Below are 21,897 nucleotides of genomic sequence, written 5' to 3' on the forward strand. Positions count from 1 at the left end.
CTTTATTCTTAGGCTTCAAACCTGCGGTAAAGTTTCATCAAGTTTCAGCACGAATGGCTTGTGTCTAATTGAACCTTTTTGTATGCAAAATCAGTTCAGATGAATCACCTAGCTGTAGAGCTAAAATTACCGAAGATAAAATTGTTTGTTTGCAGAAAGACCTAGTCCAAATAAATCTAAAATTACCCATTGATGCTAGTTTTATTGATGAGATAACATTTTCAAATCTCTACAGTTTTCGGTAGAATTTGTGACTTGGACCAATTCTATTACCAATTTCCTGTACATCATTACTAAAATCAAATAGCTGAAGGGTGAAATTGAATAATATTAAACCTTAGGGACTAAATAAAACAAAAAATATAATGTCGGGATTAATTTGTATAATTGTCTTGCGTTTTAATGGGGGTGGAGTGGAGAAACTGAGGAGAGTGGGTGGACGGACATTATAAAGGAAGTGCCTAATATCTGTATGAACCGTGGGGGGTGTAGGTGCAGCTAAAGCTAACTGAACTAACTACCAATTTCGGAAAGCTCCTCCATCCTCAATAATAAAAAACTCGCTGCTATCTTCTCTTCACATTACACAAGCATAGCTCAAATTCTTCATTTCTTCACCAATGGAATCCTCTCTTCTTCTTCGATCCTTTCAATGTAACTCTCTCTCTCTCTCCCTCCCTCCCCTTGCATTTGTGTATTTTTCGGTTAATTTGCCGATAATTTGTTCCTTTTTATCTTTTCTATGTAATTAGATCCAAATCAGGTTGCAATTAGTGATGTCTTTTGTTTATTTGTTTATGTTTATGAGGCTAAAACTAGAAAGGAGAGAGAGAGATTTTTTATAATTAAGGCGCGTTTGGCTGAATATTCATAAATTTGCATTCCAATTTCTTTAGTTATCTTGCTGTTTTTAAACTATAACTATTTGACCTTTGAAATTCCTATGGCAGGTAACCTGCACACTCAAGGCTTGACTGTTGGGAGGAAGCTGATATCGTATCCAGTAAAGAGAGATCGAAGACTAGTATCCTGTGTTAAAACATCTGAAGCTCCTGCAATAGCCAAGACTGACGGTGAGTTATGTTTTTTTTTTTTTTTTGTTCAATTAATGTTTGTATATTATTATTATTAGAGTACATTTATTAAGATTTTCTGCTACTGATGAGGCGTGCTTGCTAGATTCCAATAAACAAGGGTCATTGGAGAAGAATTCTCAACGAAATGCAACTTTTCCAAATGGATTTGAAGTGAGTTTTTTTGCCTCTTTGAAGGCTTATTAATTGCTATCCTAATTTGTTGCTATTAACTTGTGAATTTATTTCTTATTAATAACTAATGTCATTTTTCTGCTTTCAACTACTTTATGTTGTTCTGATCACAATTTTTAACTGCTGCTTATTGTATCCTAAATAAACGTGGATTGATTCTACTCTTCATGCTATCAGAGATAAATTGAAGTTTTTATTTGGCTGCCCTTGCTCTGAGAAAGCTTGACTAATAATTTAAATCCTCTTCCATTCCAAGAGAAGTTGAGATTTAGGAGACATAGTAACCAAACTAGAGATCGATTGTGCTATCTCTCTCTCTCTCTCTCTCTCTCTCTCTCTTGTTAGAAAATTATGTAGGTAATGCATCGATCATCTTGAAAGTCAGTTACTTGCCTCTAGCAAAATTGTTGAAACTTGATGTGGGATATATGGATTTGGACTTCCAGCTTAAAAAAGTGACTAGATGCTTCATTATGGGCTGCATATAAGCTTGTTAAGATCATTATAGGCGCTGTCCTGATATTAGCCAATGCTTTACCAGAATCACAAAACTAACAACTAATATTAGTCCTGCCAGTATTTGCCCTAGCAGGCAAACGATGGTTTCAGATTTGATTTTTACACCAACTCACCTTTGGGATTCAGGTGTTGGCAAAACTATATTTGCTTCTTAGCGTAATGCTTGACAGAATGCTTAGGCGATGGCCTTTTCTGTTTTTAGTGTTTTCCTTATGCTAGTTTGATTATATATCATGGCTTTTGTTTTCTCGAGAAGGCTTGATTCAAAGTCTAATTTTGGTTCGTTTGCCATTGATAATGAATATTTCATTTTGATCTATACCTGTTTGCGTCTTTCTGATATGAATCTTTCTTGTCTATTGTTTTGAAATCATCAAAGGCATTGATACTAGATGTCTGTGACGAGACAGAGGTTGCTGAGCTGAAACTTAAGGTGAACTCCTGATCCATACTGTGCTTGTTTTTGTCTCTCATGGAACACCATTCTTATTTCTTACCCACATCCTTAGAAATGCTCTAATTGTTAAAAATAAGGTTTTAACACCTCAGCAGAAATAAAAATAGTAGTGACACAAGCTTCCACTCCTGCAATTTCCTTGAATCTTTGCCAGGTGCAGGTTTTCAGCCTTAATAATACATGATATGACTGTTTCTGCTGTTTGTGATAGGTTGAGGACTTTGAAATGCATCTGAAGCGGAACATTGGGGTTGCAAAAGCTCCCTTTACATCATCAACACCACTATCACCACCACCTATTCCAACTCCACCAATGGAGTTATCAGCAGCTGTTTCTCCAGCACCATTGCCATCTAAATCCTCTGTCGAGAAAACCACTCCCTTTACAAATGTCTCCTTCAGGAAGTCATCTAAGTTGGCAGCGTTAGAGGCTTCTGGAGCTAGTGGATATGTTCTAGTTGCTTCTCCAACTGTAAGTAATATTAACAGAGAGAAAAAGGCCGATTTCCCCTTGTGAAAAAGCCTTTAAGAAGACATATGCAATCGATATATATATATATATATATATATATATATATATATTTTTTTTTTTTTTTTTTTTTTTGTTAGGTTGGCTCATTTCGAAGGAACAGAACGGTGAAAGGAAAGAAGCAGCCACCTATCTGCAAAGAGGTACATGTGCTCACACCACTTTTCTCCATCAGATATTTTGTATTTGTTGAATTATCATGTTTATTGCCAACCAACTCCTTTTTTGAAAATTTGTCAGTTATTTGATAACTATTTTCATTTATTTCAGCTATGTGTCATTTGCCAGTTAATTTGATTGTAGATGGTTGGATAGTCCCAGGGTGATGAGACATTGTTTAAGCTTAGTGGATTTATAGTACATGTGGAAGTAATTATCCATTACTGATGGACTGCAGATAAGTAACTCTAGTTATGCTCTGCTCATTTATTAAAGGAGAATAGCCATGTTAATGGGATAAGTGTGCGCAGATAACTGGCATGTGCTAGGAATTCTGTAAGATCTGAATCTGGAGATCTCAAATTTAAAATGTGATCCAGATCATTTTTCCATCATCAAAATTGTGGCCTGGCATGCGGTGATGTATTTTTTGCTCTCAGCTGATCATCTTTACCATCCATTGCAGGAATAATTTTTTGGAAAGATATCTTTAAACCTCATTATCATGGCATCACATTCACTCTTGACATTTATGTTGCATTAATTTAAAATAATCCAAATGTTGAAATTAATTTTGTACAGTGACTTCATGTCTTCTATCGCCTCTTCTTAATTCTAAACGTTTTAAATTCAAATTTGTAGGGTGATGTGATTAAAGAAGGACAAGTGATAGGATATTTGGATCAATTTGGCACTGAACTTCCTGTGAAAGTAAGTCTCCTATTTAGTTTCTTCAGGCCAGAGTTCGCTTTGATAATTGATTTGTCTTATACCTTTGTTGATGATTGAGCAGTCTGATGTGGCGGGAGAAGTATTAAAGCTCCTCTTCAATGATGGAGGTAACACATCAACCATTTTATTGTCATTTGTAGATTTTTAGCATCTTAATATTTTGAATAACTTACAAGTCAACTTTGCTTTGACACTAACAAACATATAGGCACCACTTATGGAGCCTAGCTGGGTTTAGAATAAATCAGGCTACGAGTGCCACCCAAGAAGCATAAGTAAAGGATACGAGTTTTGATAAAAATGAGTTAGACAAGGGATGCATTCCCAAAATAAATAAATAAATAAAAATAAAAAATTAGTGCAAGCAATGAGTAATTAGGTCTCTGGAAAATTGTAGATAACTTTATACCCTATAAAGATGTTTGCCTAAAGTGCAATGTTTAGCACATGAGTTTTTGATAAAAAAAAAAAAAAAGAGTTACAAAAGGGATGCATTTAAAAAAGAAGAAGAAGCAAAAGAACATCATTTGAAGAACATAAAGGGGTCAGCAAGAGTGCAAGCATGTGGAGAGATGCCAAGGGAGAAACGGGAATAAAATATCACTGCATCTTTCTATCTATAACACACTTCTAATATAAGTATCAATCTACTATTTCTGATGATTTTGGGCATATTTTGTGAGTGATGTAATTAAATGCAAGTTATAGGTTTTTTCATGCAGAGTTTTAGGAGTTTATGCATTTTCCGCTGAGGATCAAACATGTGATATACCTTTTTAATTACTTATTAGGGGAAAATGTGAAAGGGAGGGGTCCACTTAATTATCAGGATAGATAGGTGTCTAGCTGTGTCTACGTAATGTTGCAGCTTGGTCCTGGAACACTCTGGTCGAGCAAAGTTTTACTCACTAAACTCCACCCTTCCTTTTCTTTTAATGGTGGTGCTTTTATGTGAGGACTATGCTCCTTATCTTGAATTCTGTAGTAACAGAATACTTTTTTGGTGGGGATTGGACCAGTTGCTTCCATTTGATCTATGACCTTATTATTTGGTGGCTAATTACCTTGGCAGTGACCAGTTTTGTGAAATTACTTGACATTGCTTTAGAATTTAGAATATACAGTTGTGGCATATTAAATTGTTAAGTCAGTACTGCGAAAATCTTGGAACTGTACTGAGGCATTGATGTTGGTGCAACATAAACAACTACAGTTGATGGATTGATATATTATCTGGCTGTGAATAAACTTGTCATTTTATTTTTTTTGGTTTTTGAGGAACTGATAATCTTATTTTCGGTGTAAAACAGATGCAGTTGGTTATGGAGACCCTCTTATAGCTGTCTTGCCATCATTCCATGCTACCGAGAAGTGACCATACCGTCTCTGGTAACTTTGATGCAATTCTTGGGAAGCCCTGCAGGGTTGGATATTACGTTCGCTATTTCTTTCCGTCTTTGCATCTTGTGCTGGAGATCAGAAGATAGAGTTCTGTTGGTGTACTTGGGCGTTTAGGTCAGTTAAATTGATATAAGAATAATTTGTTGAGCATTCTAGGTTGTTAAGAGGATTGTTTTTTTTTCTATTCCTCCTTCTCCTTCGGTCCGTAGAAGGATTATCTAATATTAAAAATAAATTTTTTTTAAAAAATAATAAAATATTATTTTATTATATTTTTAAATAAAAAATATTTTGAAAAGATACATGTTACCTAAAACTTCTGTTCCTTTATCACTGATTTGAGTTTGGAGACCTGAAAGTCAAGAACTCACATGATCTGTATAGCCACTTCATCAAGAAAATTGTTCGTATAGAACCTGTAATTTTATTAGTACTTTTATTTTTGAAAAACATAACTTAGTCTCTCGATCAAATTTGATTGTAATTATTTTAAAAATTCCTAAAGTATTTTTTTTAAAATACACTTAAATTGTAGATCAGATTGAAAATTTTACTTACAAATGAATGGTATCTTAACCAAATAATTTATTCAATTATGAAGAAAAAATCAACAAAAGAAGAAAGTCACAATCAAATATGAAAACACAGAGACAAAATATTAGATTTTTTATTTTATATTAGTGTTAATATTTTTGTAATGGCGTTTATATTTAAAGTGTTAGAGCTTAAAGGATATAAAATATGGTTTATAATTTATGCACATGCTTTAAATTTTGAATACACGACAACTACATCCTATCAAAAACTCAATTTAATTAGGCTGATAAAGGGTCAAAAGATAAAATTTTATAACACTAATAAGTTTTTTGTTCAACTCATTTTCAAGCATAATCAAACACACCAAAAATTGTTTTTCAGAAAAAAAAAACACTAGAAAATAATTCATTTTCTTTAAATCCACTTTTTTTTTCCGACCAACAAACAAAGACATTATAGGCAAATTCAGCTAAATCTCATTTCCTTGTTCGATTCTACATAAAATGATTTTTATATCTTAAAAAATTATCGTTTCATCATTTGTTTATTCTTCCTAATTTACTTTCTCCGTCCGGAATTATGCTAGGAAGAAAAAGGGAAGGGGGAATGCAAAATGAGATCGGGAAAACTGTGAGGGGGTCTTCGAAGGACAGAAAACGGGGGATATTTAGGCCTCGTCCGTTGATCCAAACCTAGATATAAGGTCGAAGGTTGAAAATGCTGGTTAATATCAAGAATTGATCCAAGAAATGGGTTTCTTGACGGGCCTCATATGAGACCACTCATCCAAAGCTGGGTATAATTCAGAAAAGCAAAGTGGATCTGCTAATCCGCCCATATTAGTATTATCCAATTACAAAATTCGTCAAACAATATTAAATTAACCCGAGTCCGTATAAAAAAGAGCTTAATTACCTCGGAAATGGAGGGGGGTGTTTCGAGAGGGACACTCAAAAATAAACCTATTGGTTTCACCCCTCGAAAATAATTTTTAACCAGGGCTAAAATCTTGATAAGACAAGTTTTATACATTAGTGGCACGATTAAATTTAGTTAATTACATTTTAAACTTGCTTCATTGCTTTGTCACGCGGATATAATATATATGTGCTGGGTAATGCTTATCTTATTATTATTATTATTATTATTATTATTATTATTATTATTTGCCGAGTGAATTCGAGATATAATACTTATCTTCATTGCCTTAAGAGACTGTACAATATTGATCTCAACTCAAGTACTGGATATATTTGATTTATTTCGAGCATTCATTCCCTTACTTGAAACTTGCTTTTGATATTTATTACATTTCGACGTACGTTCATGGTCACAATGATAAATACACAATGACATGCGCTTCTTAACTAATTCTAGCTGGAACAGAAGTTAAGAAACTGATAATTAAGTTAGGATGGTGGAATACTAAGATGAAGAATTTCCTTAAATTGCAGTCTCCTAGTCTCACTATACGCTGTTCTATACTTATTAGGCCAATACGTTAACCAAATCCACCCTTTCATTTCCCATTCCATTGTCTTCCCCATGGTACTTTTGTCCACCTTCCACTGCACACTCTTTCCATACTCATCACCGGCAAAGATCACCCCTCCTTGCCTAGTGAAAGGCCGGTAAGAGCTTGAGTACCGGTTTTTGAACCATGCCTTGGGTTTGATCAATGCCGTCCTTGGAGGTTTGTTCGAGAAAACCTCTCTTCCATCCATGTTATCATGAAGAAACCAATTCATTGTTGCACTGGAACCATAAACAGATTGCTCAAACTTCCAAGGCTTCAAGCTCATTGACACTGTCTCTCCTGCGGAGACCTTCAGCCCCAAGAAACTGTTTGGTGGATCAAAAGAAGTTTCTATACCTTTTTCCATTTCAATCTCTCTTGTTGGATTAGCTGAAGACTTGCCTACTGAAACGCTTATTATGTTGGTTTGAAGAATTGGAGTGAGATGCAACGATATTCTCGAAGGGAAATGCTTCTCATCAGTCCCAGCTCCTTGTTCAGTCATGAGAGTTTCATTCACTAGTCGGACTACATCACACCTAGCAAAAGTAGGAATATCTCTGATTAAAGTTGAAGATCATCAGGCCACCAAGCATAATACTAATTCATTTCAATACGGTCCACATATGCCTAAAGAAATATATATTATCAGTACCTTATGTTATCCGTGTTTACAATCACATCCACCCAATTTTCTTGAACGATGACTTTGTAGTTAAACTGGATGACACATTCAAGTTGGTGGTATTTCAGGGAGAAAAGAAGCCTCTCGTGAGCTGGAGGATTGCTTGAACTTTCGATATCCATGGCTATGACAGGACAATATAATTGAACTTTCCATAATCCCGGTGTTGAAAATGAGTAAGAAAAGAGTGGTGATGGAGTTTTGAGAGTGTGGTGGGAAGCTTGGAGCTCTGCAATCCAGTTTGTGATTGCAAGATTTAAGGACCGCATCCACTGCTCTTCTAGATTGGATCCCATGATTTTCATGAGTGACTTTGATGCTCCTCGCAACTGGCTATCAGTCAATTGATTCTTGAGACTAGCAAGACATTCAGAGCGTAGATCTGCAGGAGCTTCGTAGATGCAAATGAGGAGTGAGAGTGTTAGAAATGCAACGTTGAACGTATCTTTCAAGTGGGAAAGTACCGAATCCGTTTTGAGAACTTTGGTGGAGGAGCTACATGACTTGTTTGAGGCATAACCAAGGACATCTTCAATAAGATTGATTGAGAGACTAGAAATTGTTTCATCATCTAATAACTTCAATGATTTGGGGTTGGTTTTGATTGGTTTTGAGGACCAAAGAGATATAGGGAGATTGAGATCTGCAATGATAGAGAAGGAAATAGTTGGAGATTGTAGGTTTTTGGCCACAGAAAGATTGAGGGATGGCTGGAAAGAGCCGGAAGAACATATGCATATGGACAGGGGATTTTTTTCTTTCCATCGAGTGATTGGTGGAAGGTTCTGAATCCAAGCAAGAACATCAGGATAGCAACAAGAAGCCATGAAAGCAGCAGCCTAAGTTGAACTCCCCTTGCTTGTCTCTTTAACAATTTGATAGATAAACTTCATATTTAAAGACAACTTCATTCATGAAAGTAAATAAAGTTGAGATTCTAATTGGGAAGAAATGTCAAAAGTGAAGCAAATAATATTAATTAAAAGGTTAGATGATAGTGCTAAAATCCTGCATAGCCTAGGGGAATACTTGTAAGATGGCTAATTGTACAAGAAAATGAGCATGGAATCACTCTTGCTGAATCCGCTATGCATGCTGCGAAATGTCCAAGTCCTTTGTACTTGCTATATATGCATATGATACAATTAAAGGGAAAGTTCTGACCAGTTTGTGGTTGATCAGCTAGCATCAGATGCCTAAATCCTTTCAAAGTCATGATTATGTTACGTGGACAGGCTCCTTTTGCTATGTATATATATGATCCTGCGCCAATTTGTTTTTCTCAAGTAGTCAAGCATTCTCTCTTTTTTTAGTTATGCTTTCACTTCGAGCATCGTTATTCTTATACACTACCAGTTCTTATTTATCTCCAACTATGGCAGATCTTCTCTAGACAGCGTGCGAGAGCACTACAATCATATTTAATTTGCCAATCAAGATAATTTGGATCATCGGCCAATTTTATTCTTCATGATTCTTATTTATGGAATCAGATTCTCCTACACTACACTTATATCATTTTGATTAAAAAAAAAAACAAATTGAATTTTTTTATTAATTTGATATGGATTAAGTTTCAAGTCAACAGGCAACCAAAGATTAAAAAAAAAAGTTACAAGCTCGAAATTTATGACTCGAAAGGATGTTTGAGAGTATAGTTGTTATTATGTTTTAAAATATTTTTTATTTAAAAATATATTAAAATAATATATTTTTTTATTTTTTAAAATTTATTTGTACTATTATCATAGTATAAATCAATTAAAAGATAAATTTTTAAAAAATATTTATTTGGATAGGAATCCCAGGGGCTAGGACAGCCCTTGTATATATATTCAGGAAAAAAAAAGCTGTCCCAAGCAAAAAAACCATTGCAGAGCATCATGTTGCACGCGCCGTCCTGGTCAGGGATACAAATTCACTCACACACGCCACCATCGGCGAACCCGTGGATTATAGTAGCTTACTTTAACAAGTGAACCAGAGTATTTGGCTGCAGGATTCACTAAGAAAATACAGGAACATTTCTTTAAAACTTGAGTGGCAAGCAACTGATGAAGCAGATAAAAACTTGCAGAATCCCGGCAGTTTGGTAAATATCAAATTGAAAAGGTTGGATTCGAACTTGTACCAATAAAAATCAACTAATGTTGATGTTTAGTCACATACTTTTGGATATGGCTCCATTAATTATTAAAATAAATAATAAATAAATAAAAAACCCGGCTAAGAAATGAATCATTTCCTTCACCAGGGAAATTAAAAGAGTGAAGATACCAAACAATGGATGTGGCCTTGGAGAATCAAATTATGCTTTTCAGCTCTTTACGACATGATTATATTCTTTAGTTAGGCAATATCCATCTTCTCTTTCTTTTCTCTAAGATGCTCTCTTCAAATCTCAATGGCTGGCAGCGGCAACAGAAAACAGTAACAAGACCCAGCTTCCCCTGAGATATGGCAAATCAGCTGAAATCGCTCTATACCTATTTATAGATATCCCTAAAAGCCTATCAAAGCGGCACTGGGCTGCCCAAATCTGAGCATGCCAATAGCCCATTACAAGCAAGCCCATACCATATGTCCAGTAAATCTCAAGACAATTTTTTCTTTTTTAAGGGAAAAAAAACAAGAAAAAAAAAGTATCAATTAAACAGGAAGCTCGGAATTCCCAGTAGTCGGGAGCCGAAACTTTTCTCGGGAGGGATGCATTTGATGTTTGTACGCAGGCCGTGCAAGTGATGTATTTGATGTGTGTATTTATGATGTGCAAATGATGTATTTAATGTATTCATGCACGGTATACAGATGATGTATTTAGTGTGACGAATGGTCATCATACATTTTCAAAACGTTGAACCAAAAATATAAACTGATATACCTCGGGAAGGTTGTGATGGGTTATGCACTAATATAAAGATTTCTAATACAATCATCATCATATCATATTGTGTGTTTGATAATATTAATTATTCTAAGATATATTTACTTTGATTACTCGTGAAAACTCATTCTTTCCACAAATTATTAAATGCAGGAAAAATATATTGACCAATTATGAATGATGGGACCATGATTTGGAGATTCAAGGTTGTTTATCTTATTATAGATTTTCAATTATGATTTATATATTGAAATATTGTTATTTGGATTAAGATAATTTAATTGTATGAAAATTGTGAATGGAGTTACTATTTTTAAGGTGTTTAATGGGTAATTGATGGGACCATGGACTTGGCATGGTAATTGATGAAATTAATATGTGTGAATTTTTTATTTTTTTTGGATTTTTTATAGATTCAAGTCTTAACTCGGTAGGGGATTTTTTGGTGGAAATTCCCTTGATGATATATCAGTTGCATTTTTGGTCATTCTGTTTGGTAATGTATTTTGAGGTGTAATAAATAATTTTTTATAATTTTTTAAAATTTCTTTCCTCTCATATATTAATTACACCGAATTAATCTCAAACTATTATTTCTAACAAAATAATCTAAAATCAATCAATCTATTACCTATAATAATTTATCATAAATACAAAATGCAAATCTTCATCAGCCTCCACAATTCAAAAACATAATTCAACAACAAACAATCATGTATATCAAAGTATCCATCTCTTCCCTTTCTCTTTCTTTCCTTCTTCCTCTCTTTCTTTCTTTCGGTTTCATCTCTTCTCAGTTTATGGGTTCTTCTTCTTGTTTTTTAACTGCATATTTATATATTTATTAAATTGTGTGAAAGGTCCAATTTGCTCTTCTAGCTGGGAGCAACATGTCAAGCTTAAAAACTAATAATAATAATAACAACAATAATGACCTCCTAAAATATTCTCTGATTCCTTCTCTCCATCGAAAGGCATACTCTGTTATCATCTGGAGCTTCATGAATAAGCGGTTCCGTTTCGTTCACTCTCATTCTTGGCTGCTGAACGACTAAGACTGATGCAGTGCACTCAAAATCTGGTGAAGCAAGCATATCGCCAATGACCCCTAGCTCAGGGCACTCACTCCACTCTTCAAGGCCTCTAAATAGAGGAGACTTCTGATGATATTTCCCCACTAAAACTAAATCAAAACAACCCACCATCTTTGCCAGACATCCAGCGAGCTCTACCCCATCTCTTACCACTTCTTCGAAATACAAAAATTGCTGATTTCCCAAGTTACCTTTTCGATATTCATTGATTAAATCGCTGTCTCGCTTCCTTTCTTTACTGTTTGCATTTCCAAAGAGAAGAAAGTTCACGACTGTTATCTTTACACATCCATGTCTCACCATGCGAGCTCCATAAGCTAGTGACTCCGCGTCATCTGGGCCGCCAAAGAATAGAACAGCAACATTGAACAACAACCTACCATTCAGAACAGACAATGACCCGTTTAAGATTCCACGGTTAATGAGAATTCCAACAGAACATGGAGCGTTTTTGAGGACATTGCGGTTCATTTGTTGGATAGAACGGTTTGTAGATTCGATGGAGCCATCGATGGCCCATTTCTTATGAAACGGCATGATTACAATAGTGGCTCTCTTGTTCATTGCCAGACGACAAATATCATCATGCATTGTTTCAAAATGCGTGATTGAGGTGAATGATTGGACGGTGGAGGAGTTCCGATGATTTTGCTCATAGTTCCTTAAGGCATTGAGGATGCTGGTTGTACTGGATGATTCTGTCTCCGGGACTCCTTTCCCGCTGTTTTCTATTAGGATTGGGGCAGCTCGTCCCTCAATCTTGACGAGCACCAAGCCAATGACTGCTATAGGGCTCTCTTCTGTGGCGTGTGATATTTCTAGAAGGTTTATGATTGCAGGGACATTGTCACGTTTGTGGATGCAGACCAGCATCCGAAATTCTGAATCTCGCCTGCAATGTTGGATGGTGCTTCTTTTCAAAGTATTGTATTGCCTTGAAGGATTATAGAGTAGTTTCACCAATGGGGCAACAACTACATTTGTTAAAATCACCGAAACTACGCACAAAGCGTAATCGCCATCATGTAAAGCCTGCAATAATAGAATATATATATATATATATATATATATATATATATATATATATATATATATATCAGGCCATTGTAGATTAGCATGGAAAGGAAATTAATAAAAGATAAAAGTGATAGATCTTCTTAGAGAAACTTCATGGAAAACACCTTCCACTAGCCAGAGAAAGGGTGCTTTAGCTTTCAGGAAATAATTAAGAGGTGCTTTAAACTTTAATTATATTCTTTTGACTCCTCTATTTCCCAAATAAGGGGAAGGAAAGAACAACCTTATAAATCATTTGGGGCCATTTTTGGCGCGGGTGTCCCTAATGGGGATGTATATATTCAAAAGTTTTCCTTTTCTTGCCTCGTGAACGTTGCCATGGGGCTCTCTTACAACAGTACCAGAATTTAAACTATCTTCAAATTAACCAGACCTTGTTATCTTTCCAGAAGTTGTAAACGTTGATTTCCACAATCCCCTTTATATTCAAAATGATTGCCAGCAGAAAAGCATCTCGAACGGGCACCTGAGAATGCAAGGCTGGCAAAATGACTGCTCCCAACTTAATTATGATGCCAGAGACCATAACTATCCCCACAATAATTGCAGACTGAAAATCAACTTTGAAGATATTGGTCTGCAGACCAGTAACAGCAAGGTAAGCGGGATAGAGGAGACCGCAAACTAAAGTACTTAGCTTCGATACCAAAGTTGCTCCAAAAGGTGGTCCGATCGGTAAAACCAAGCCAAAAATCAATGGCCCAAGGACGTAATGCTGGCCGACGATCTCGCTCACAAATGCGAGGAGTAGAGTGACAACGGTGGTGATAAAAATGCATTTCTCACCCACAAGTTTCATTTCTTTTATAGGACCCATCATCCACATTACCATTGGCTTGATGATGAACACGATAACAATAACAAATGCAATGTTTGATAGGACTGCCCGCACTGGCGCTAGTGGGTCAGAAACGACATCCCCAAGCGTGAGCGAAATTGCGGCCACAACAATATCAATTAAATCAGCATATACTGCTGAAGCAAGGGCTAGGCGACCAACATCTGTGTTCTGGATCTTGAGCTCAGTTAGGAAGGCAGCAACGACTGGAAAACCTGTAAATGACTGTGATGCAGCTATGAAGACAATCGATTTATTGAGATTAGCTTCCATGGTGAAAATGGTTTTCAATAAGAATGATAGTGCAAGGGAAAGAAACAAAGCGATGCAGAACATAGAAGAGCCTATATACATAGCAGCTCGACCTGGCTTTAGCATCATTGCAGGATCTGCCTTCACTGCAATTAGAAAGGTATAGAATAAATTTCCAAATGATGCCACTGTCCACAGCGTTGCCAAACTTCTTATAGGGAACATGGTATCTAGCAACTTCTTGTTTTGCCCGAGGAGAGAAGGACCAAATATCATACCAGCCTGTCGACATGCATGCAAAATTTGTTAGATATAGGCCTATCATTATTATACATTTCTAACGTACATGATAGACTAGGTACAAATACGATATATATCATAAATTCGAAAGGGAATTTATATACAGCTGGTTTCTGCCATCTTTTATAAAAAAAAAAATGACGGACAACAAGTGCAGAGTTCCTTTGGTGTAAATTTGAAACCTTTACAATTAAAGGTCAGACGTTTTCTTAGTATATACGATCTTCACAATGCAGCAAAAGAGAGAAGAAACCATACTAATATCTGGGAAACGCAACTCGGTTGTCCAAGAGGCCTGAGAAAGATTTCCAACAAGTTTGATACCAGGGAAATAATTGTCATCTGAAACATGAAAAGAGCGGGAGAGCCATCAACAATCTTCGCGGTGAAATTGTGTCGGATAGCAAAGTCATTCAATGAATTGATAGCGTGGCAAAACAGGTCATGAGTCGCATTTTCTGCCATGGGTATTGCTTAAACTAACTTGCTTCCTCTTTAGAAGAAGGGGAAAAAAAAGAGCAGAAAAAGAAGAGGAGAAGAACGAACTACAAGGCATGAAGCCAGCCACACATAAAAGGTGGAGATAGATCGTGAGACCAACCCCATATTTTGCGTTTTGGATTTGTGGCTATTGACCTCAAAGGAACCAACGTTTATTGGGTACTACCTAAGCCATCATGGGATTCCTGCCCCCCTTTTTTTTTCAAGTTAGATCCAATACCTCCCTTGTAAATTAATCCTAACATTACAATAGGAATTTAACCAAGAATTTTATTCTGACTTCTCACGCTCTTACAACTCATAATATCCATCATCAAACTTCGTGAGGCTTTCCTATGTATTCATTTTGTTTGCGAAAATTAAACGAGAAAAAGTATTCATCAGTTGATTTCTATCAAAATTTTCATCTCTCTTCAAAGACCAAATCTACATAAACATCCTTTGATGCAAGAATCAATTACATCAAGTGAAGTCTTTTATTTATTTATTTTATTGGAGAAATATTATATCCATAAAAAAGGAACGAGTAGAAGCTCATTCCAGCTACAAAGCTAAGAAACAATTTTGAAAACATTGAGGAAAGTAGAATTAATTAGAACGGCTTTCTGCAGAGCGTGAGTATTATGGAGCCTCTATTGAACATTCTGGATAATCTACCTTGTTAGAATCTCCCACAACCATTATCTCATTCTTGTTCCTTTCCATCCCAACTCCATAAATTGTGGAGCACCAAGCAAGCCTCAAAGTCAAACCTGGAATTAAGCTCTTGCACAGATTCTGTTTATCCCGCTGATACTCTGCACACCAGGAGGTAACACTATTGTTTAGGCTCCATTTTTGTAACACAGAATCCCATATACTCTACTACACTTACGGATATCTTAAGAAGACATGATATCTATCTTCAGCAGCATTATTGAGAAGAAAGAAAAAAGGACTGTTGATTCTTCTTCCCATTCTCACTCTAGTGGACAATCTGTTTCGTGTTGCCAACCAAAAAATGAAACTGGTTTGGAATATGTATGCAACCCCAGACTGGTTTATACCAGTAAATTGGCATTCTTTTTCTTCAGTGTTTTTTTTCCAAGTGAAGCCCTGCTCTGCTACATGTATTTCTTCCATTTGGTTGAAAAACGAAGACTTGGTAACATCTATGCAAATAGGTCAAGAGTGGCAAGGAAAATACTGTCAAGAGCAATTTATGCATATATGAAATGCTACAAAGTCTAATTATCTCTCTTTTTACATTAAGGACTTCTGTCCATCCTTCTGATGCAAAATCTCTGCCATTGATTATTCTATCTCACAGGAGTCAGCTGGTGATTTCAAAGACTGCGTTATAATAAATCAAGCCCATTGCACCAGAAACTTATAAGCTATGTAGGCTAGCTAGTAGTGAATTGGATGGGATCAAGTTCAAGGAAAGGATGAAATCCGGTTTGCTGATATTGCAAAGGAAGTAAAGATTGGATGTGCAATCAGTCCACTACAAGGCCATGCATACAATATCAAGTTGCCAGCGTATCTAAGCTTAAGATACATGAAGGTTAGCTTCAGAAGGATTGTAATGTGTTTTACATGTAATAAAGAGAAATTATGCAGTTTTTCTGTCGCCCTTCGAAGCAAGGTATACTTTGAATTATCATCACCTCAAAGTACTACTACAACTTACTTTCTGAATTTGCTGTTGGATAGCCAAGACTGAAACTGTTCTAGATATATCTTCATAAGCAAGAAGATCCCTGAATCCATTCTGATAGGCCTAACAAAGCTTGCTGTACAGTTTCTTGGAGATCGATGTCATATCATGATAAGGTCATAATCTCCCACCGTTGATTGAATTATGGATGATGTTTCAGCTCACATTCTCGTCGGTCTCATGAGGCACCATAGATTGTGAATTTGAAGATGGGATCAAGGACGATTCAAAAGCTTAGCTAGAGTTGTGTGATTCGGCAAGTTGGTGTTGGACTGATTAGCTGTTTGTTCACAAAGGCTGGATTTGGATACAGTTTGAAATTGCATTTCAAACGCTATTTATAAAAACTCTAATATTTTTATATATATATATATATAGATTGTTTTAATTTGATGGTGTAAAAAATAATTTTTGAAAAATAAAAAATATTATTTTAATATATTTTTAAATAAAAAATACTTTAAAAACAACTATTACAATATTCTTAAATACCATAGTATTAATTCCGGGGGTTGTAGTTAATTGTGTAGATAATTTAGTTGGGTTGTTTGTATAAATACATCCATGGCATAATTTGGAATATAATAATTGAATTATCGAGTAGCGTAGCGATCGAACAAAAGAATTGCATTAAATTATGTAGTGGCTAGTATTAATAAGTGGTTATATTTATGATATATTATAATTTAAATTAATAATGAGAATGCAATTATGTGTTTATTAGCTTCAAGGGATGCATGTGGATGGGATTTTTTATGTTTCTAGAAGAAGCTGAAATATTTTTTCACAATCTTTATGGATCATGTTCCGTAAAAAATAAAATAAAAAAAAAACAAAAAAAAACCACTATTGATAATAATAAACTAAAATCAAGACTATGAGAATTCTACGTCAGTGCACATTTACCGCATGCTTGGCACCTTTTCTCTCGTAAAATTGCATATAAACATGAAATCAATTGATTTTCAATTCAATTCTTATGGATTGGAACAAATTTAATACAATTGGATTCAATAAAGTTTTTTTGTTTAATATTAAATAAAAAATAAATAAGATTTTGTAAATTTATCATATTACCCTCAGAGCAAGGCTCTCAACAAACTCACCATTTTCGGACCAACTAGATACAGTTCTAAATTGGATCTCCTTTACCACCCTCACAAATGCGAGGGTAATATCAAGATTTCGCCTTGTCCTTGAACCTTTCATCATCCACGTAATTTTTTATTTTATTTTTTTTCAATTGCCTCTGCCTTTCCTCGTCCCTTCTTTTAACCGCCTCCTTTGTTTGGGAAGATGGCTTTATAGAGCTGGGATTTTGGGGATGTTAGGTTCTCAACGGTAACATAGCATGGAATTCTCGGCACCCAAAATGTTGCGGGTACAGAAATCAATTCTTCGATCAATAGATGAAATGAAATCAATTATAGTCAAATCCTCCATGTTCCTGTTAAGCTTAGCTTCTCGAGGTTTGTAATGAGCAGACATTCATAATTTCTCATGTCATGTTAAAAGAAGCGGGGAATTCTCAGGTTTGTGCAGTATTTTCTCTCGCCATCCAATGCAAGTGTACAACTTGCAAAACATTAATTCAAAGTACTGCTGTGACTTGCTTTCATGATCTGCTGTTGAACCACCAAAACTGAAATTGCACTAGTAATGTCCTCAGAAGCAAGCAGGTCCCCTATCGGCCCAAGCTCTTGCAAATCCATCCATTCTGATAGACCTGAAAAAGCTTGTGGCTCAGTTTGATGGCGCCGCCCTGCCATGATAAGGTCATAACCTCCCACCATTGACTTAATTATGGATGATGTGTCAGCTCCATCTCTCACAGTCTCCTCTATGTAATTGATACTACTACTTTCTGACACTCCAAGTTTCAAGTTTCTCAAAAATTCACTGTTAAGCATGTAATCCCAATCATGATAGACTTGCTCAGTAGTAGGGGTGATAAAACGCATAACTGTTAAATGAAGTCTAAATCTTCCTGCCATCCTTAAGGCATAAGCAACTGCCTCCCTATCATCTGGGCCTCCAAAGAACAGTGCAGCCACACGATATGTTGACGCAAGGAAGATAGAAGACAAGCCCTGGGTTCTACTACGATCAATGAGGATGCCAACAGAACAAGGTGCCCTTTCCAGTACAGTAATATTCAAGTTCCTTGTATCAGTGTTGCTGGAAACCAATTTGCCTTTGCTATTCCATTTCTTATGAAATGGAAGTATTATTAGGGAGCAAGCCTTGTCAAAAGAGAGCCAACAAATGTCCTCATGCATCTGTTTTAGTGGCGATACGGCAGTGAACATATTCACCCGGACGAACTTCTTGTACTGTGACTCAAAATACTTGAAGATATCAATGACTGGTTGTGAGCGGGATACCCTGTAAGAGGACATTTTTTGGCCTAATTGGTGATTGATTAGAAGAGGGGTGGAACTGCTAACGAGTTCCTCCAGGCAAAGTACATAAACGGACAAGGGACTTTGTTTTGTAGGATTGGAATACTGTAAGAGCTTGATTGCCGCAACAGCATCCTCTTGCCTATGTGCACAGGCAAGTATCTGGAGCTCCGCATCATCAGAAGCCTTCTCAATGGATTTATTCTGGTACCCAATGTATTGGTCTGCAGGATTGTAAAGCTTTTTAATAAGGAGTGGCTGAAATGCTTGTAACAGAAATACTAAGAAAATTCCAGAGGCTGCGTCTAGTTCCTGAGAGAAAGAAAGCAATCTTGATGAGAGAAAAAGCAATGAGACGTTTGCACAAGTTGGGAATTTTTAATGGAAACGAATGCAGATAGAGTTATTAGGTGCTTGTTTCACAAACATCCACTGGTATTTAAATTCTAAATAATAGAAAGTAGTGCGAGATGTACCGTAATGTCACCGAAGCTTAAAAATTGTGCAATTTCAGTAATGCCTTTGGCATTCAAGATGATTGTGAGGGCAATAGCATGTCTTAAAGGTATCTTGCAAAAATACGCCCCGATAAAAGTTACCAGCAGCTTCATCACATATCCAATCAATGAAATCTGGAGATGGACAGCATCCTTAAACTCGTGGATAAACTGAAATAAATTGAGTTTGGAGGAACAGAACACCGCCATGAGTGGTAGAAAAAATCCTGAAACCAATGTATCGAACTTTGCTACTAGGACTTCAGCTAAAGGAGACCGTGCAGGCACTGCCAGGCCAAGTATTAAAGGGCCATACATATAATGCAGTCCTACTTCGTCACCAATTGCTGACAATAAAAATAGTACGCCTACAGTCATAGTGGTGTAGATTTCCTTCATAGGCTTACCTACTGGTGTGCTTCTAATGAAGAAGAGCATTGTTTTCCTCGACACGACTACAGTAAACACGATAAGTGCGAGAGAATAAATAACGATCCGAGCTCCCACTTGAGACGATATATTTACAAAAGCATTTATGAAACCAAACAAAGTTCCTACTGCAAAGGTTGCCAATTTGAATAACAATGAGGATGCTAGAGCAAGGTGTCCAAGCTGCGAATTTATTATCTTAAGCTGCATTAAAATGGTACTGACCATAACAAATTCGGTAGTGGTTATCGAAGCAAAATATATAGCTGAAAATGCTTCTTTTGCAAGCACGAATCCCGCAGTTAACTTCTCCTTATCTTTGTCAAACGTGACGTCGATGCTTAGCATTGCTATGTGATGGAATATGAACAGCAGAGTCGCTAAAAAAGTGGCAGTTCTTCCTGTTTTCCATATCAAACTTGGTTCCATTCTCACACCAATCAAGAACGAGAACAGAATGTAACCAATCTTTGATAATGAAGCAAAGACTTGATTGCGCACTACTGTAGGGAACAAGAGCTCTGATTTGTCATTGTCTCTCCATACAGTTTGTCCCAATACTATACCTGCCTGGTAAACATTAAAGAGAGAAAATTAGCAACACAAACTAACAGGTTGAGATAAAAACTAAACCATTTTTGTAACTCCAAAAGTAAATGAGAAGGAAAGATCAGCAACGAACAAACACATCAATTTGTTTGTTAAACCAACATTGGTGTCCCGTGCAAAATTAAAAGAAAAAAAAAAGGAATGGACCTTTAGTTTACAATCAATGCCATGCTATACATAACAAATACATAACAAATAGAATTTCAAATCATGTAGTAGTAATGCAATCAGATATATTACCAGGATCTCGGAGGTGAAATGGGTAAAATGGAATCGTTGGAGCACCAAGTGAAAAGAGTTCACAAGCAGGAAAATCACAATCAATTGAACATGGAAACGAACCAATGAATGCTGAAGAATACTTTCCCCGTGTTTTACATTCCACATTCCATCAGAGAAGACTCTAACATGGTCGAAGCAATCTCCGCTTACGTTCACGATGTTTCTTGGCGTGAAGTCCATAAACGAGCCTGCTCAATTCTTTCCTAGTTTTAAAAGAAGAAGAAGGAGAGAGAATATAAAAGAATATATACACATTAAACTGAAGAAATGAAAGGGGTGGTCGATTATATAATAAATATATTGAAGACATTTGTTTTGGTTACAGTATGTTGGCATAGTTTCTGCTAGCCATTAGTTTACAGTTTTGGCAGCTACAATTTTGGTTTCCAGTTGTGTAACCAACTCTTGTTTTGTTTTTTTTTAGGTAGAGACTCAACTTGAGACAGACCAACTCATGTTTTCTGTACATGTGATGTGTTTGTGTGTGTGTGTGTGTGTCTGTGAATCTAGGAATCGTTAACATTTATTTGAAACTCTGTCAACGTTTTTAGAAAATCAAATTATCTATTCTCAACTATATCTCCAAGTAAATTTAGATTTTCCTCGACAACTAACTCCAAATTTAGATTTTTCAAGATTTAATAATCGGTTAAATAACAGATAAACAAAACAAAATGTGCATAAATTTGACATGTTGGCAATATTGGGTGCAGGGGCATTGCATACCGCCCATGCTTCACTCAGATGCCATTAATTTCAGATATTAATTAAGATCCGGTTCTGTGACTGTTGGCACCTCGAAATAAGAGGAATTAGGAGAGTTTGCGGTGTCATTAAAGGTTTGATGCTGTGTGACTTTTTTTCTTCAGAGATTAAAATATTTGGGACTGTTCGCTGGTCGTGATTTCTCTTCCGCTTGGCTTGCTGAATTTTCCGCGGTTTCATTAATTTCTTTGGTGCATTTTGTTTTGATTTCTTGTTTTGTATCGGTGAGTTCTATCCAAAGACGTCCATGTTCGTACCTATAATGTCCTAAAAAATTCAAGTTGTCGGGGGCAATGTTTATATTTTGAATAGTTAGTTAATCTTTTTTATTCTGTTAATTTTTTCTATTGTTTTGATTATGGTAATTTTTTCTATTCTTCTTTTTGCTGTGGTTGTTGGGTTGGTATTAAAAAAGATTTTATTTAGTGAATTAGAGGATTATCTAATAATTAAATCGATGATTTT

At 35.9% G+C, this 21,897-nt stretch overlaps 5 protein-coding genes across 7 annotated transcripts; 1 reads left to right on the top strand and 4 right to left on the bottom strand.

The window, feature by feature from the left end:
• The first annotated feature begins 414 nt into the window (after window positions 1-414).
• On the top strand, window positions 415-5,249 carry LOC133697130 (uncharacterized). Of its 3 annotated transcripts, XR_009842820.1 has the most exons (10): window positions 415-654; window positions 951-1,073; window positions 1,180-1,247; window positions 2,167-2,220; window positions 2,456-2,716; window positions 2,854-2,916; window positions 3,044-3,350; window positions 3,575-3,643; window positions 3,726-3,771; window positions 4,975-4,998. XR_009842820.1 is itself a non-coding variant. In XM_062119510.1 (9 exons), exons 1-9 carry the CDS (start codon window positions 621-623, stop codon window positions 5,037-5,039), a joined length of 783 nt encoding a protein of 260 aa, XP_061975494.1. In that variant the 5' UTR covers window positions 416-620; the 3' UTR covers window positions 5,040-5,249. The 3 variants fall into 3 exon arrangements, 1 of the variants encoding a protein (XP_061975494.1); XR_009842821.1 differs by lacking the exon at window positions 4,975-4,998 and having other exon boundaries at window positions 3,044-3,355; XM_062119510.1 differs by lacking the exon at window positions 3,044-3,350 and having other exon boundaries at window positions 416-654; window positions 4,975-5,249.
• A 1,578-nt stretch (window positions 5,250-6,827) lies between these two features.
• On the bottom strand, window positions 6,828-9,067 carry LOC133697129 (uncharacterized). The gene is made up of 2 exons (XM_062119509.1): window positions 7,774-9,067; window positions 6,828-7,657 (listed from the first exon to the last, which is right to left on the bottom strand). Exons 1-2 carry the CDS (start codon window positions 8,628-8,630, stop codon window positions 7,012-7,014), a joined length of 1,503 nt encoding a protein of 500 aa, XP_061975493.1. The 5' UTR covers window positions 8,631-9,067; the 3' UTR covers window positions 6,828-7,011.
• Window positions 9,068-11,370: 2,303 nt separating this feature from the next.
• Window positions 11,371-12,805, bottom strand: LOC133695977 (cation/H(+) antiporter 15-like). Its single transcript, XM_062117970.1, has one exon. The coding sequence runs from the start codon at window positions 12,652-12,654 to the stop codon at window positions 11,626-11,628; it is 1,029 nt and encodes a 342-aa protein (XP_061973954.1). The 5' UTR covers window positions 12,655-12,805; the 3' UTR covers window positions 11,371-11,625.
• A 411-nt stretch (window positions 12,806-13,216) lies between these two features.
• LOC133696578 (cation/H(+) antiporter 18-like) lies at window positions 13,217-14,713 on the bottom strand. Its single transcript, XM_062118797.1, has 2 exons — window positions 14,573-14,713; window positions 13,217-14,230 (listed from the first exon to the last, which is right to left on the bottom strand). Exons 1-2 carry the CDS (start codon window positions 14,711-14,713, stop codon window positions 13,217-13,219), a joined length of 1,155 nt encoding a protein of 384 aa, XP_061974781.1.
• A 3,321-nt stretch (window positions 14,714-18,034) lies between these two features.
• On the bottom strand, window positions 18,035-20,847 carry LOC133696579 (cation/H(+) antiporter 4-like). Its single transcript, XM_062118798.1, has 3 exons — window positions 20,626-20,847; window positions 19,327-20,346; window positions 18,035-19,162 (listed from the first exon to the last, which is right to left on the bottom strand). The coding sequence occupies exons 1-3, from the start codon at window positions 20,845-20,847 to the stop codon at window positions 18,035-18,037; spliced, it is 2,370 nt and encodes a 789-aa protein (XP_061974782.1).
• Window positions 20,848-21,897: the final 1,050 nt, after the last annotated feature.

This window comes from Populus nigra, chromosome 6 (assembly GCF_951802175.1).
Source record: "Populus nigra chromosome 6, ddPopNigr1.1, whole genome shotgun sequence".
NCBI lineage: Eukaryota > Viridiplantae > Streptophyta > Magnoliopsida > Malpighiales > Salicaceae > Populus > Populus nigra.